General features: G+C 38.2%; 1 protein-coding gene across 3 annotated transcripts in view; it reads right to left on the bottom strand.

Annotated features, from left to right (window-relative positions):
- Positions 1-16,206, bottom strand: part of CCDC9B (coiled-coil domain containing 9B) — a 74,909-nt gene that overhangs the window by 21,463 nt on the left and 37,240 nt on the right. For all 3 annotated transcript variants that reach the window (XM_039323849.1, XM_039323851.1, XM_039323848.1), the window contains 4 exons: positions 14,308-14,382; positions 3,784-3,968; positions 2,859-2,914; positions 1,994-2,047 (listed from right to left, as the gene is read on the bottom strand). In XM_039323849.1, the coding sequence (XP_039179783.1) occupies positions 1,994-2,047; positions 2,859-2,914; positions 3,784-3,968; positions 14,308-14,382 (370 nt within the window). The remainder of the gene's footprint in view (positions 1-1,993; positions 2,048-2,858; positions 2,915-3,783; positions 3,969-14,307; positions 14,383-16,206) is intronic.

Here is a 16,206-nt window from a genome sequence, read left to right on the forward strand (position 1 = left end):
TTTAATCTATGATACTAGCCTACATAGGATCATTCATCCCTTCAGATGATGGGGATAGGAGAATCATGTTGAATAAAATGAAAAATGTCCTCTTTCATCAGGTATCGGGGCTTAGGCTGAAGACTTATACTAGGGGTCTTCAAACTTGGCCCTTTTATGACTTCTGGACTTCAACTTCCAGAATTCCTCAGCCAGAGTACCTGGCTGAGGAATTCTGGGAGTTGAAGTCCACAAGTCATCAAAGGGCCAAGTTTGAAGACCCCTGACATATTCCATAGAAACTATCCCTCAGTTAAGCAGATATAAATTTGGCAACCATCTGGGTGGGAGACTTCTTGGACATGTTCCCTGTGAGTGTGTTCAGATGATATAGCAAACCAAAGAGTCCCTGGTTCAGAAGTGTGAAAAATAAATAGATGAAAAATTAAAAAAAATCTAAAGACAAGCTATTGTGCCTATGCACTCTACTCCAATCCTGCTCAAAGACTGTTCATAGGATAGGTTTGAATTACAAGTCAGTCACGAATCACCCCCTTCCATGATTTATTCAGTTGTTTTACAACAGATTGTAGAAAGAAGTCAAGAACAAGCCAGAGAATCATTGTTTCTGACCACAGGTTAAATCAACCATAGCCAACGGCATTGCATTATCTGCATCAGCTCAAAGGAAGAAGCCCTGTTTAGAATGTCCAAATACTCTCCTGTAACAGAGGAGAATGAAACTCTTCTACCGTGTTACTGTGACTGATTTGTAGAGTCCTTTGTCAATGAAGATTCTCAATTTCCTCAAGTTCTTGAGTCTCAAATGGTAGATGTAATGATTGGCAGGACATGTTGCCATGAGAGTTGGGAATGATTCGTTCTGGGACAAACTGCTGGTAATTGCCAATTTTCCAAATACTGGAGGTGTGGTGAAGCCAACAGGCATTTTTTTTCTTCTTTTATAGGTCTAGGACTGTGAACTAGCCCCCTGTGCCCCCCCCCCGAAATTAAGTTGGCCCTGGAAGCAAGGCTTGTTTCAGAGAGCTTTTATATATATTAACAATTACACTAAAGATATGATCCCTGGGTATATCCATATTTAAAACCAAGCAAATAAACGTGAGCACCAGGGAGTATTTAAAAGTTTTTTAGTAAAATTTAGTAAAATTTAATACAATATCAATAAAATCACCATAAAAATTAATAACTAATAAAACGCCTAGCTTTCGTCAGCGACTGCTGACATCATCAGGGCTCAAAATGCCGGTCAGTGGGAGAGTCCTCTTTTATAGATTGGCCAGAGTCTATAATTAATAATTAGTTATTAATTTTTATGGTGATTTTATTGATATTGTATTAAATTTTACTAAATTTTACTAAAAAACTTTTAAATACTCCCTGGTGCTCACGTTTATTTGCTTGGTTTTATATATATATATATATATATATATATATATATATATATATATATATATAATATATATATAGAGAGAGAGAGAGAGAGAGAGAGAGAGAGAGAGAGAGAGAGAGAGAGAGAAGCAAACTAACTAACTCTAATCCTTATCTACCCTTCTGATGGTAGCATCTGGTGTGTTGTTTGTCACACTTTTCCCCAGTTACCTGTCCAGTTATGCCTTCACAGGAAGAAAAGAGAGTCTATATAGAAGTGATAAATGTTTCTGGGAAAGAAAAAAAATCACTTTCTTTTTTATAGCAATGGCACAAATATCCTCCAACAAAGATGAAGTCAAAGTGCAATAAACAAAGCCGCAATGGCAGCTGCATTATAGCATTCAAAGAGAGAAGCAATCACAGATCTATTGACTTTTACACTAGTAGCAGTTGATCATTTTTCCTGGAATCATCCAGGGATTGAATAATGGTCTTAGGATAAAATGTCCTCTGTTATATAATTCTTTTTCAAGACCCCCCTTTTTTCCCAAGATAAGTAGCCTATGAAAAGCAGTCACCTTTTGTAGTATACATGAACTTGTTTCTTGGATCTACTCACCTTTCCCATCAGAAGGTAGAGCTCGTAACTGGGACTTCCGGACACTTTTCCCCCCTTGAAAGAACAAAGAACAACATGAAAATCTGTACACTTTTGCAAGTTGAGAAAGAGCTGTGATAATAGTGAATAAACAAAGGAAAGATTTTTGTTTGATAATACAATATGCCTACATACAGGGTAAAACCTCCAATTTTTCTGAAAGAGTATCTTTTCTTTTATGAATTAGAATATGTACATTAACCTTTAAATACCACATTTAGTATTCAGCATAGGCTCTGTAAACTATGTCTTCAAATCTTCTCTGTCAAACTAACTACTTTTAATAGCAACTAAATTCTATACTGTGAAAACAGGCTGATTTATGCTAGCAACCAAGATACATAACTGAAGCATCTCTTTGGAAATCAGGATTTTTGTATTCTAAGACAACACAGAAATGTAATATTCCATATGATGTTGCTTTCTTTTCTGAAATATTGGATACCTTACTTAATTCCAAAATTAAAGTTATTGGGGTCTTTCATCTGTAACAAACACTGATTTAAGGTTAAAGTTTATTTATTTATATTTATTTTCTGCAGAACCACATAGAAGCTAGACTGCATTAGGAATTGAAGCATGGAACTACATGTCCCATCATTGCCTTCTATCCTTTATTTTGGACATTTTTGTGAGTTTTAACTCATATAAAAATGTTAAACATATGATTCATCACATAAAATAGGACTTAAAAAAATAAGTAGAATCAGAACCATACTGGCAGTAGTCAAAAATCAGACAGCAAGCAAAGAAAACATTCAAGAATTGAAACGTTCATGATTTCAAAATACTTGAATCAATTCTTGACTCAAGTAGTTTTGCTAACCTTTTTTATTCTGGGGACAGTCCAAGACTGGTTTTCCATCCCTTATATCCTCAAACCTGCAAATTAAAAATATAATTCATGAACTTTGACAGATTAATCTTTTCTAAGTATTTCAAAGCCATCGAATGCAATGACATTACAAAACTGTGATGAACTGAATTACAATGGGTTTCATAATATAGTGTTGTGTTCAGACTGTTCTGAACTATTCCATCAATTTTATTTAGTTGCCATAAGTAAAAGTTAGTCAGGAAAAACCCTTACTGTTATGATTTCTAGTTTGCCATCTAATCTATATACAAAAATTTATTGTAGAATCTGTGAGAGATGTTCATTAATAAGAGACCCAGAGAGATTTACAGATTACATAGAAAATAAATTGTGAAGATCTTGTTTCTAAATATGCAGAGATACCCTTTCCTCATTCAATTATATATAGCTGGCAATATAATAGGGATTGCTGAATTCATTTATTGAGGCAGACATTGATGTACTATCATCTTTCTTTAGTAATCATAAGCCATTTGCCAGTAAAGGTGTTCTTGAAATTTGGAGATTTCTTGTTCTACCAGATTATAAAATCTACCAATGTATAATATGCAACATGCAGAATGTGTAGAGACTGATATTATTATGGTTGCTTGCACAGTCAGTTAGATGTTTAGATTGGATTTGGCATTTTTATCCACCTCTTGAGTTCTTCCCAAGGACCTGAGATAGATAGAAATTGTTATTTGATGATGTGAAAGGTAAGAACACACTACATAAGCTGTTCCAGGTAAAGTTGCCTTTTGTAATTGATGGTGAATTTATCAATGCCAAAGGTTTCACTTAATAGAGGAGACCTGGAGAACATCCTGGACAAGGGGGAAACAGGACCTCCACGACCTATGCCATATAGGGAGATAACATGGAGATAACCTACATGCACTTGGTTTTCTCTACATCCCAAGCCCGTCGCCATTCACCCCTTGCATTCTTGTGGCGGGTGAGCCTCTCAAGATCAATCTGATCCCGTTCTTTCTTCCATTGCATGTATTCTGACCGTTCTCTCCCAGTCAGGGTGCAGTTTTTTTCTGTTGGGCTCTCCTGGGGAGAATTCTCTCTTTCCTAATAGAAAAAATAATGACTAATTAATTCGAAAGCATTCCCTGGGTATGCCAAGTACAAGGTGAAGATTGTTTTATTGGAATAATTTTTAGTACCAGTATTACTGGGAGCTCTTGCTTGATTATATCACTGTATTTATACACCACCTTTCTATTGAGACGTCCAGGTGGTATGTGCAGTTTTTTCCTAGTTTTATCATCACAGCAGCCCTGTGGATGGGCTGAGGTAAGAGAAAATGACAATCATCACACAACAAACTCCATATTTGAATAAGGACTTGAACCTGGGTTTCCTCACTGTAACTCCAACCCTTTACCCACCATGCTACACAGACTAAGGTTCCCTGACTGAAATGTAATTCCTTCTTTCCTTCCTTCCTTCCTTCCTTCCTTCCTTCCTTCCTTCCTTCCTTCCTTCCTTCCTTAGCAATCCTGCTATATGAAGTGAAATGAATGCTTGCCAACATATAGGCAATGCTATATTTCCATCCATTTCATATCAGTTTAGAATGGTCTTCCCCAATCAGGCATTCTCTAGTGCAGTGTTTTTCAACCTTGGCAACAATGAGTTGTGTGAACTTTAATTAATTCCAATTTTTATTAAAGGTTTTTACAGCAATAATAAGAACTAACAGAAGAGAGAAAAGGAAAGGAAAAAAATAAAAGAAATAAAAGAAAAATCTAAAAATGCAATAAGAAAAAATTAGAAGTAGACAAAAAGAAAAAGATATAAAGAAGCAGATTCTTATAGTCTTCACAGCAGTTATAGTTACAATTATATTTTAACCCCTCTCTCTAAAGTTATATTGTGACTCTCTTCTTTCTATAGTCTATCCTATTTAATCATCAAAACCATAATTCAAAGTTCATTTTGTGCATTTTTATGCAAAAAGTCTGTAACTGATAAAAGTAAACATTGTCTTTTCTCTAATCAAAGAAGTCAGTTTGTCCATCTGAACAGCAATTAATTTGTCATCAGTTGGTCCTTCTCCTTTTTATCTTTCAATTTCATAGGAGATGGCTAGCTCAAAATATGACACAGTTCTTAAAATGTGGAACATTGAGTGCTCAGCAAATAAATGGTAAGCATTTTATAAAAGATCATTGCAGTACAAAGCATACTTCATGGACAAGCTAAGGCAATATAATTCAGGAACTGCTGCACAAGCAGGTAGAAAATTGTGATATCTGAAATAATGCAATTTTCTCCTGCCTGTCTATCTATTCATCTGTCTATCCATAGGATTTAAAGCAGACTCTGAGTATTTACAGACTCTGAGTATTTACAGACTCTGAGTAGCTTACAATGATCAAAATACAAGGTTAAAATATCTAATACATAAGAAATTCCTAACGTTATAAGGGCCACATATAGGATAGGCTGATTTCCAGTTCTGGGCATCACAGTTCAAAATTCAAAATCTCCACAATTCAGAGGAAGACTTCCAAACTAGTACCTGGAAAGGAAGCTCAATGAAGAATTGTTAAAGGGTTTGGGTGTGTTTGGGCTATAGAAAGGACAACTAAAGGAGATATAATAACTCCCTTTTTGCGACCCTATTTATTCTCTACTACCTCAGAGAATCCATATTAGAGTCCTATCTACTTCAAGGAAGTAGATAGGATGGACATCAGGAGTCTGTTTCATTGGTTGAGAACATATATAGTCAGGCTATATATGCTCTCAACCAATGAAACAGACTGCTACATAACCTGTTGCGTTGTCCTTCACAAACTGAGGGTGGATGATCATCTGTCATGAAATGCTCTAGTAGATCCAGTGCTTGCTTACTTATTTACTTTTAATATGATTACAAATAATTCAAGGAGGTGAGCATATCTAATATGCCTTCCTTCTTGTTCCCTGTGAGGAAAGTTGAAGTAAAAGAGAGTGCTTAGCCCAAAGTCACCCAGCTAGCTTTAATGCCAAAGGTAGGACTAGAACTCACAGTCTCCTGGTTTCTAATCACTATATCGAATTGAGTTTAAAAACATGCCTTTTAAACATACAAAGTGGTAGTCCTAAAATATATAGCATGACCATTTCAGATTGACATATAATATATATACATGTAATGTATATACTGTAATGTATATTCAGACATCAGTTAGGTTTTCGTAGGTATTTAGTAAAAGGTATGTAAAAAGCAAGCATTTAAGGAATTCATTTAAGACACACACAGAGACAGACTTTCCTTTTTATAGTTTCTAGTCCCAATTAAATTCACTGTTTAAATGAATTAAATAAATGCTTTTTAATTCCCAAATTGGATCACTGAGTACTAATAGTTATTTAACTCACAGAGAATTCACCATAGGGAGTCTCTGAGGTAAAGAAATATGTGTCATGATTTTTCAAAATTAGAAGCCTTTCCTATCCTGGTATCATTCAATTATATTGTATTATAATCCCCATCTCTCATATGTATCTGAAAATTTTCACATTGGGAAACGCTATCCTAAAATAAAAAGGTTTTATTGCCTGAGTTCTCTGTTATGAACTATTCAAAAATGTATACTTATATAAGTGGGACTTAACTTGCACTTCCAAAATGCACATGTACAAAACTAAGGACACTTTTTTATATATACAGTATATAAATATTTTATTAATTTTCTAACTTTACAATCATATGTACTTAATAAACAACATGTTGTCTGGGTCCATTGGTAATTCAGTGATACATATTAATTTTCTCAATCTAGTTCCAATACTACACCATCCAGTGCTTCCTTGATCCTCTCTTCTTCCAGTGGTATGCATTTTTCCACACTGGCAAATACAATTCTTGTTACTGTTAATACATATACAATTAAATATAGACATTTTCATCACATTTTTCTGGTATTATACATAATATCAATAGTGTCAGTTTATTATATCTTTTCTAGCCAAAACATATCTCAGTTACATTTGCATTTAAAATCCATTTGTTCATTTAATATCCTGTTTTTCCTGCTTTTTTAATTTTAATTTTCCATTAATGTTCAAAGTATCTCTATTCAGTGCTTTTTTTGTAAAAAAAAAAAAAAAAAAAGTGCCGGAACTCACGCATGTCATGCAACCCACCTTGCCTACCCTACAAGGTTCCATCCAAAAAAGGTGCCAGAACTCTGTTCTGGGCATTCTATGACAAAAAAGCCCTGTCTCTATTACTTATAATTTTCTCATAATAAATTATATTTGGGTAACCAAAAGCTTTCCTTATTCAAACCCTTTTAGAATTTTCATATTTCCCATCTCATATATTCTAGTTACAAATCCTATCCTTCTAATTATAATAATATTATTTCTAACAGTTATCTATTTTCTTAACCTTATTCAAACATCTGTTTAATAGTATAATATCCCATCTAAGAAAACCTCTATTTTCTTCAGTCTTACTCTAGCTTTCTTCCTTTGCCAAATAACTTTCCACGTCAGTGCATTTGAATCATCAAGTAATTCTTCCTCTGTTTTTGTATATATTGTTTGGAATGAGAAAGAAAATTTGATTGAAGTATTTTTGGAAGAATGCTCAACCCATTTATATTCATTAAACAGCCTCCATTCTTTTCCTTCAGTTTTTCTTTTCATTTTTGTTTGTCAATATTCAGCATTTCTCCTAACAGCTTTATCATCCATTCGATCAGCTCTTCTTCCTTATCTACAAATGTGTTCTGAGATCTTAACAAGTAAGATATCTTTTCCATTTCCAGTGTTATCACTGCATCTTTTAATTTTTCATTTGTCTGTATCTGTCTGTTAATTCCTTCCTTTAGGTCCTCCATCTTTGTATCTGATTCTTCTAATTTTCCTTGTTTTCTGGGTTACTAGTTTCTTTGTAATCATTGTCTGGATTTGTAAATTTAGGTTAGAAAATTGTTCTTTTATCTCATTTGCATTATTTTTAGTCCCATCATGAAATAAAACAATTGTCTCTTGGATTGATTTCAACACGGAAAGAATTTCTTTCTGAGATTCATTAACATTTTCTTGTTGGTATATCAAGCTGGGGGCTTCGGAGACAAGTGTTAAAGATGATTGTTTACCATTTAAGGCTAAGTATGGAACACCCATTTTGTTTTTCTATGTAGTCTTTATAGTCCAATAGGGTCCCCAACACAGATAAGCAGCCCAAGAGTTTTTTTCCCCCTTTTCCCAGCTGCAGTCTGCAAAAGTGAAAGTTTCCAGGAACAACAAAGAGTCTTATCTAAGCCCAGGCTTCGAGCCAAATTTCCTTTAAGCATAATAAATTGTAGAGCTATGTTTCACCATCTTCCAGCATTCCAAATCCAAGCTGATTTTACAGACTTTCAAATATCTTTTCTAAAAAAAAGACTCAAAGGTACTTTTAGTTCCGAAATGTCAAAGCTATATATCTGTATTAATTCCAAATTGATCTTGTAGTTTTCTCTATTTTCCCCAAAGCAATTAATTCACTGCTTTTCTTTTCCTGAGGGAGAGAGGCAAAAACCTCCCTTCCCTCTTTCATCAGGGAGGATTCTTTGCTTTGGACATTCTTTTTTTCCAGGAGAGTAATGTTAAGGTCATAAAAAGAAGATAAAGTCTCACCCAGTTCCATCCACGTTGCTAAAAAAGTGCTAGTTAGTGCTTATCTTCGGTTGTCAGAAGCTTCTGACTGGCCACACAAATGTAGCCAGTCTTACTCCCACCAGTTTGGAGGGCTTCCTCAGATCCAGAGAAAGGGCCACCACCCCTCTGCAATCGACGAGGATCCCCTCCTTCTTCATCACCTCTCTGGGGCAACTTTCGACCCTTTTTAGGGTCCCCAGTGGGGCAAAGTCGAACATGGAAGATGGAGCCCTGTCTTCCTGCATCTGTTACACTGCAACATCTAACCAGAAGTCAAAACTAAGGACACTCCTTATGATATCAAAATGATAAATTTAAAGTCTAAATGGCTGGGCCTACTTTGGAAATGTTTCAGATCTTGCAAATGACACATCCAAGGACAGGTGTAATTAAAGTGGATTTCCCAAACTTTTTAAAAAAATACTTCAGCCAGATTGTTTCAGTGATTCTGGCTGCAAGTGGGGTTTGAACCAGGAACTTCACAGACATTTGACTATTCTATTGCACTTAAATGTACATAGCCAACTTTTTTCACTGTAGGAAGCCCAGATGGCCCTATGTACTAAACACCCTCAAGTACACAAATACACAAGACAGGGCAATGTTCCTTGAGATCATTATGTACCAGTAGCCTTGTGATTTATTGTTGTAGCAGCCAAATGCTAGTCTTGCTGAAATGTTTAAAGACTTTAACAACAACAAAGGGTGAAAAAGGCAACTCAGAACAAAAAAAGAATGTATCTGAAGGAAAAACCATCAACACAGCAAGAGTTTGCTGTAATCCATTAGAGGTTGGGGCCAACCAGTAATTTTCTGGTCTATCAAGTCAAGAATATCCAGTAGAGAGCCAAATATACAGCTTGTCTTACAACATTATTTTCCCATGGGTAATTCAATATCCCATCTCTTTCCCCTTTGAAGGCTGCCACCTCCACTTTTCCTCCAAACAAGAATTAATCTTCTATTTTATTGCAGATCAAAATAGATGGGAGGAAAATTAAAGACCAGGAAACCTGTTTCCAAGGAGACCCACCTGTGTGGGTGGGCCAAAGTGAAAGGAACAAGAAGGCTTCACTTCGCTACCAAAAGACAGAACAGTGCCTGACAAACTGAGCTATATGTGGTTGGGGAAGGAAGAGGTTTAAGATCCCCATTTGAATTATTGGAAAAACCCGGCTGGCTTTAAAAGCTCCAATATAAGTTTATAATAAGACTCCCTCTGGCCTCTTAATTTCTGTCTGCTTCCTAATTGTTTTTCATAATGTTACATCTACAATACCTTCCGTGCCAGTCTTGGGAGTTTAGAGAGATAGCAAGCAGCATGAGAAATAAGAGGTGTATTTATAGCATAGGATGAAACTTTTGTTGCAGAGGAATACTTCAGGTATAAAGACCCACCCAGGAAGAGACAGTTTGGATATTCCAAGTCTGAAAATAAACCATAAAGCAGCCCAAGGGCCATCTCTGACTTAATGATTACAAACACAGATGGTACTTGATCAGCTAGATGAAAATGGTTCATTTTGTAGGCACTTTTCCAGTCCTCTGGTAGTTCCCTGGTGCTCCAGGATCTTTGAAAGATATAGACCAGTGATTCTGAGATCATGTGGCCATTCTCCAAGAAAAAAAAATGATCAAGTTGCTAGCCATCACTATGGTATATTCATGGGAAATCCATAGTTGAACTATATTTACTGTATGCTTTGGTAATGTTTCTTGGCACAGGTTATTCCCTTTTGGGTTCCCAATAAAAGGGGAAAACAGGAGGCAGGAGTGTCCATGGAGATTCTCAGTCATCCAGGTCATGGTTATCTCAAAGGTGCTTTTTCAAAAGGCAACTGAACTTTTTGTTGTTGTTGTTGAGGAAGACTCAAGAAGCTTCTTCAATTCTGACTGAATGTTTATCTCTAACTGAAGAAGCTTCTGGGACAAGAAGCAAAATGTCTTCCTCAAGGAAAAAACAAAATAGCTGCCTTTTGAAAAAGCACCTTTGAGAGGAGGCAGGAGTATTAGGTATGTTTGACACCTTGAGTCATATATTTAAAAAGGCAGAATAAAAATATCTAGTAACAACAATAAAAAAGACATTCAGTCCCACTTCACTCTAATTCAGCGGTTCTCAACCTATGGGTCGCGACCCCATTTGGGGTCGATCGACCATTTTACGGGGGTCGCCAAACAAGGCGATCTGCCATTTTCCCCCCTCAGGGGGCGGCGCCGCACATGCGCGCCACGCATGGGGGCGGCACGTTGCGCATGCGCGGCATGTTTGTGTGACGGGGGTCGCCGTCACACAAACGTTGAGAAACGCTGCTCTAATTGCTGGGGATAATAGAAAAAAGTGCCCCCTTCCCACAATAAGCCAAGGATTGGCAGATGTTTCCTTTACATTGTGACAACTGCAACCATTTCTGATGGCTTCCACCTTCTTTGCATTTGTATCTGAACTGCATTGCTGTAACCTTCTCTTGCAGTGATATTTTTTCCCCTATAGAAAAATGAAGAGCTGTGCCTCCAGGGACTGGAGGCATCTCTGTGTGCAGGCATATTCACCGGGGTCCAGTATAACAGGGATAGGTTGTTTTGAGGTGAGACAATATTTGTTTATAGAACATAGTAGCGTTAACTTTCAAGGGGTTTAGAATAGGAGACAAATATTTTTGTATCCACCTATCAGGCTGGATGAGAGATAAGGAGCACCCCAAGTTTACTGGAAGGAGGTCTCTGACAATGATGGGAACAGGAGAGTATCACTGTCAAGAAAGGAGTTGTTTACCTTTCAGCTCAGCTTGGCCACAGCTGTGCCTGCTCAGCCGTAAGGGAGTGAAATTAGCCGGCTTCATTGTACTCCTTTGTCTTCGGCTGGGACAGGCAAAAGAGCTCATCTGCGCTGGCTTAATGAGTCATCGTCTCTAGGAAAGGGAGGGTGATTCAATTTCTGCTCCGTTAATTAAGAGCATTGCTTGGCTCACAGGAGCCAGGCTCTCCCTCTGGGTTCACGGACCATAGTTCTTGCATGCCGAATCCAGTTTAGTTTTCTTTGTTGAGTCGATCCCAGCATGTCAGATCCAAGAAAGCTTTATCATAGCTGTGAGAAGGAATGGTTGCATGGTTTGATGGCACAGGAAAGGTATTCTGCTGGTTGTACAAAGAGTCTCAGCCTGCACAAAATCTCACAGATAAGCCTTTTATTGTCCTTCAGTTGCCAAGGTGAATCAAATCTCAAGCAAATGGACCAAATGAAGTGGATCCTTCCCTTCCTGGCACATCTTGGCTGCAGCGTGGTTAAGTTAAAGAGTTGATTTGGCAAGCATTGTCCTCTAGACAAAGTGTGGAACTGTGCCACCCAGCTAAGGATACTTTATCAATGGTCATACCGTGCATTTTGCACCCTCTGGTGGACTTGTGCTGAATGGCATTGTGACAGCCTGAGCTAATAGCTAGCTGGGCTGAGGACTGATTTGGTGAAAGGGACCAGGAGCAGACCTGTAATGTGCTCAGAAGCCATCTCAGTCTAGACTGAATTCTGTCACAATCACTTAGACCAGGGGTCTTCAAACGTGGCCCTTTTATGACTTGTGGACTTCAACTCCCAGAATTCCTCAGCCAGTGTGCCTGGCTGAGGAATTCTGGGAGTTGAAGTCCACAAGTCATAAAAGGGCCATGTTTGAAGACCCCTGACTTAGACTATAGTTTTTTCTTCTCATCCATTTCTCATTAGCATATTTATTATGGGTAACTACTAGCAACACCAGCTTCATTTGTGCCCATTTTGTAAGAAAATAGAATACACAAAGGTGCTTCAGCTGAGCATTTTATAGCTAGAATTTTGTTTTGTTAATCCAGGCATGTATATATACTGTAGATGACTAAAATGAACCCATCATTTGTTGGATATGTATGTATATGTATAGTATATAAATGCATCCCCCCACCCATCCTATTCACTTGTTCCAATTCTTGGAGACTGCCTGGTTAGGTCCGGTGTTTTTTGGCAAGTTTTTTCAGAAATAGTTTGCCATTGCCTCCTTCTTAGGGCTAAGAGAAAGTGACAGGCCTAAGATCACCCAGCTGGTTTTGACTAAAGCAGGGCTAGAATTCACCCTCTCCTGATTTCTAGCCCAATGCCTTAACCCAGTGGTTCTCAACCTTTTTAATGCCGCGACCCCAACCGGTCGTAAGTTGAGGACTACCCAACCGGTCGTAAGTCGAGGACTACCCAACCGGTCATAAGTCGAGGACTTTCCCTGCCCGGGAGCGCCGCGCATGCATGGTGCTGCCCCCTGCGCCTGCCGAGGCGTAGCTGGCAAGCAGCAGAGACGGAGCAGGCCGACCACCGGCTGGACCACCAGCTGGCCCAGCCCAAGGGAAGTAAGGCACCCGCCGGGCCCCACGCGTGCCAGCAACCCTCCCTGCGCCCGCTGGCCTCCCACCTCCCATCCCTGGCCCTCTTTTACTTACATTTTTAGTAGTTGCTCAGCAGGGAGGGGTGGAAGCTTCCAGCCAGCTCACCTTCGCTGCAAACAACTTGCAGCACCATTTGCAGACTGGGGCTTTTGGAGGGCTCAGCAGGGCAGAGACAGCCTGGACAATTCCTATTGGCTTTTGAAAGCCAACAGAATTAGACTCTATTCAAGAGAGTCTATTCTATTGGCTTTCAAAAGCCAATAGAATAAAAGGGAGTAGCACAGCTAAGGAAAAGGGGGAAAAAATGGCGGACTGCGTTGTTTGGCGACCCCCGTAAAATGGTCGTTCAACCCCAAATGGGGTCCTGACCCACAGGTTGAGAACCGCTGCCTTAACCACTAGTCCAGGGGTCCTCAACCTTGGCAACTTCTGGGAGTTGAAGTCCCCAAGTCCTAAAGTTGCCAAGGTTGAGGACCCCTGCACTAGACCAAACTGAGTTTTAAAAGAGGTGTTTTTTAAACATACAATATGGTAAAGTTAAAACCCATAGCACGATCACTTTAGATTGACAATCTATTCATCTTATTGACATCAATTAGGTTTGACTAGCTGTGCAGTACTATCCGGCTCATTGACTACTGCCCTGTCATGGTAAAGAAAGTTAATGGAATAGGATTGGGGAGATTCAGATTCAAGTCTACCTTCAACAATAAAAGTTCATAACGTAGCTTTGAGACAGTCATTCTCTGCCTCACAGTGCAACTTAGTGGGGATAAAATGATACAATATCCCATTCCTGAATAAATATGATGATGATGACGACTTTTCTAGAATTCTGTAAATTGGCATCATTTGCCCATCAAAAACAATATAATCAAATCTAACTGGATGTAAACTAATGGATGGTCTATCTCAGTGTTTCTTAGTAACTTTAAGAAGTGTGGACTTCAACTTCCAGAATTCCCCAGCCAGTAAGCAACATGTTGACTAGGATATTCTGGAAATTGAAGTCAGGTTGAGAAATACTGGTTAATCTATTCACTGTCTGATCTGTTACTGGCCACAATTACACGTGATTTATAAAGTGAAAAAACATGCAGTGACACAACGAAAGTAAAATAAAATGGGCAAACTGAAAAAACCGCTTTCACACTCAGGTGTTTCTGTAGAAAATAAATATTATCACCTTCAATTCACCTTCCACCAGTACAAACAAAACAGAAACATTCTGGTTAAATTCATGGTTATGTAGCTGGGAAGCAAAAGAAGCCAAAATAAGGTATTTTCAAATAGATCCTGTTTATAATGCACATATGCATGAGAGTGAACAAAACTGAATGGGAGGTTCAATCCTCACCTTTCTGAGGTGTACAGTCTTGGGAGGGTTGTCTTCACCAACCCATTTCCTCTCTGATGTTTTCCTTTCATCTGTCTAAAGAAATAAAGAAGGACAGTCTCATTTATTTTTCAGAAACAGAGAGGTTTCCATAGACCTGGAGAAAGTCCACAGAACCTGCAAGAAAAACTCAACAATTTCTTTTTAATTAGGAATGGGTGGAACAAAAGGGATCACAGAAGTTATTTCATGAATTTATCCAACAGAGAAGAAAGTCACATAAGAAGAAAACAAGCATGGTTCTTGCAAATCCCTTCTGTTCCAGTCTGCTGGCAGAAAGGAAGAGTAGGGCTGTAACTAAAAGTTTGGCCTTTGTCTATATCAGCACATTCATTCAAAAATGCATACAGAGAAAGAGCTTCTGCATGGCATTAAGGCAATATTTTTTTCACTATTTGATTTGATTCACTAAATGAAAAACGTTTTTAAAATCTTGGGACATAGTAACTCTCTACATTCTTCACAAGGCTAAATGGTGTTTCCAGGTATCGACCACGGGGCCAAATGTGGAATCCTAGGATTTGGAAGATTCCCAGATAATCCCAGATAGTCAATGGTGGCCACAGTATCAAAGATAGCACTGTGCTATCTTTGTCAATTGAAATTGTAGACATATGCCATTTCAGAGTCTGCTATAATATTGATTATTCTTTGTTGACTATTATCGCTATTGATGATGGTCATTGCCCTGATTCGTGTGCTGAGTCAGGAAGATATATAAATATTAGATAAATGTTTTATCTCTTTGATAAAACAGTTGAACAAATCAACTGTTACTTGGAGGCTGCAACAGCCAATGAGAAAATTAAAATGCCTTCATTGGGCATATCCTCCCAACACAATGATTAATTAGTTCACCTTATTGCTAGGCTAGAAAAAAGCACAAATTTTGTAGTTGAAGTCCATGGCTGAGATCTGAATGGCAGGGAAGGAAGATTCTTTCTATCTGTTAGCTAGCTGGCTGGCTAGCAGGCAGTAACAGCAGTGAAGAAAGGGTAGCAGCAATTTTATTTACAGGTGCTTGAGCCAGAAAAACAGGTTGAACAGGCAGGATGGGAGAGTGACAGCCAGAAAAAGGTATTTGTGTGCTCAAGATGTCCTTACATCTGGCAGCACCTCTGCAAGCCTGCTCCATCCCCATATTTCTGTAGCAAGGTTGGGAGTGTGTATTTGCCAAGGTAAAGATCTAGTTTCTGCACAGTCAGCTGCTGGTGAAGACATGTAATTTTCTTCAAAGCATACTATGGGACTGCAGTGTAGTTGTTATTCCTGTTCCTGATTGGCTGAGATGCTGAGCATATAGTACATTTTGTGCCTTGCAAGAGACAAAAAAAAAAAATCTACATCCTTCCTACCCTAAAATTAATAAACCAATACAATAAGCTGGTTCAAAACCCCCTATATAAAAGTCTTCCTAATTTTACATCTTTTTTATAATTTTTACACCCTGGTTGAAAGCTGCATCTATGAGAAATTGATCCCTCCTTGAGCTTTATGTCTGAAAACTAAAATACAAAAAAACGTAAACTCCCTGGAGTTTTTCAAAAAAAGAAAGGAAGAAAGACAGGATGCTGAGAAGATGAGCAAGCTGGAACGAATAGGTTTTACTCTTGCTAATTGCCTGGGACCCTTTTATCCAAACATCAAAGTTCTTACATAGCTAGACACATAGAGCAATTGCACAGTGGAAATTCCATCTCCATCTACCCTCTCTCTATCATAAAGTATGGGTTTACATAACGCTTGATTTTATTGTACAATTTTCTTATATTTGCAGCAAAACTACATCACAACATCCAAATTGTTGGAAGGACAACTTAGAAGGGGGGGGGAGGAAGAAAGACAGAAGATGACACTGAT

This window comes from Crotalus tigris, unplaced genomic scaffold, assembly GCF_016545835.1.
Source record: "Crotalus tigris isolate CLP2741 ecotype Arizona unplaced genomic scaffold, ASM1654583v1 scf7180000024285.889131, whole genome shotgun sequence".
NCBI lineage: Eukaryota > Metazoa > Chordata > Lepidosauria > Squamata > Viperidae > Crotalus > Crotalus tigris.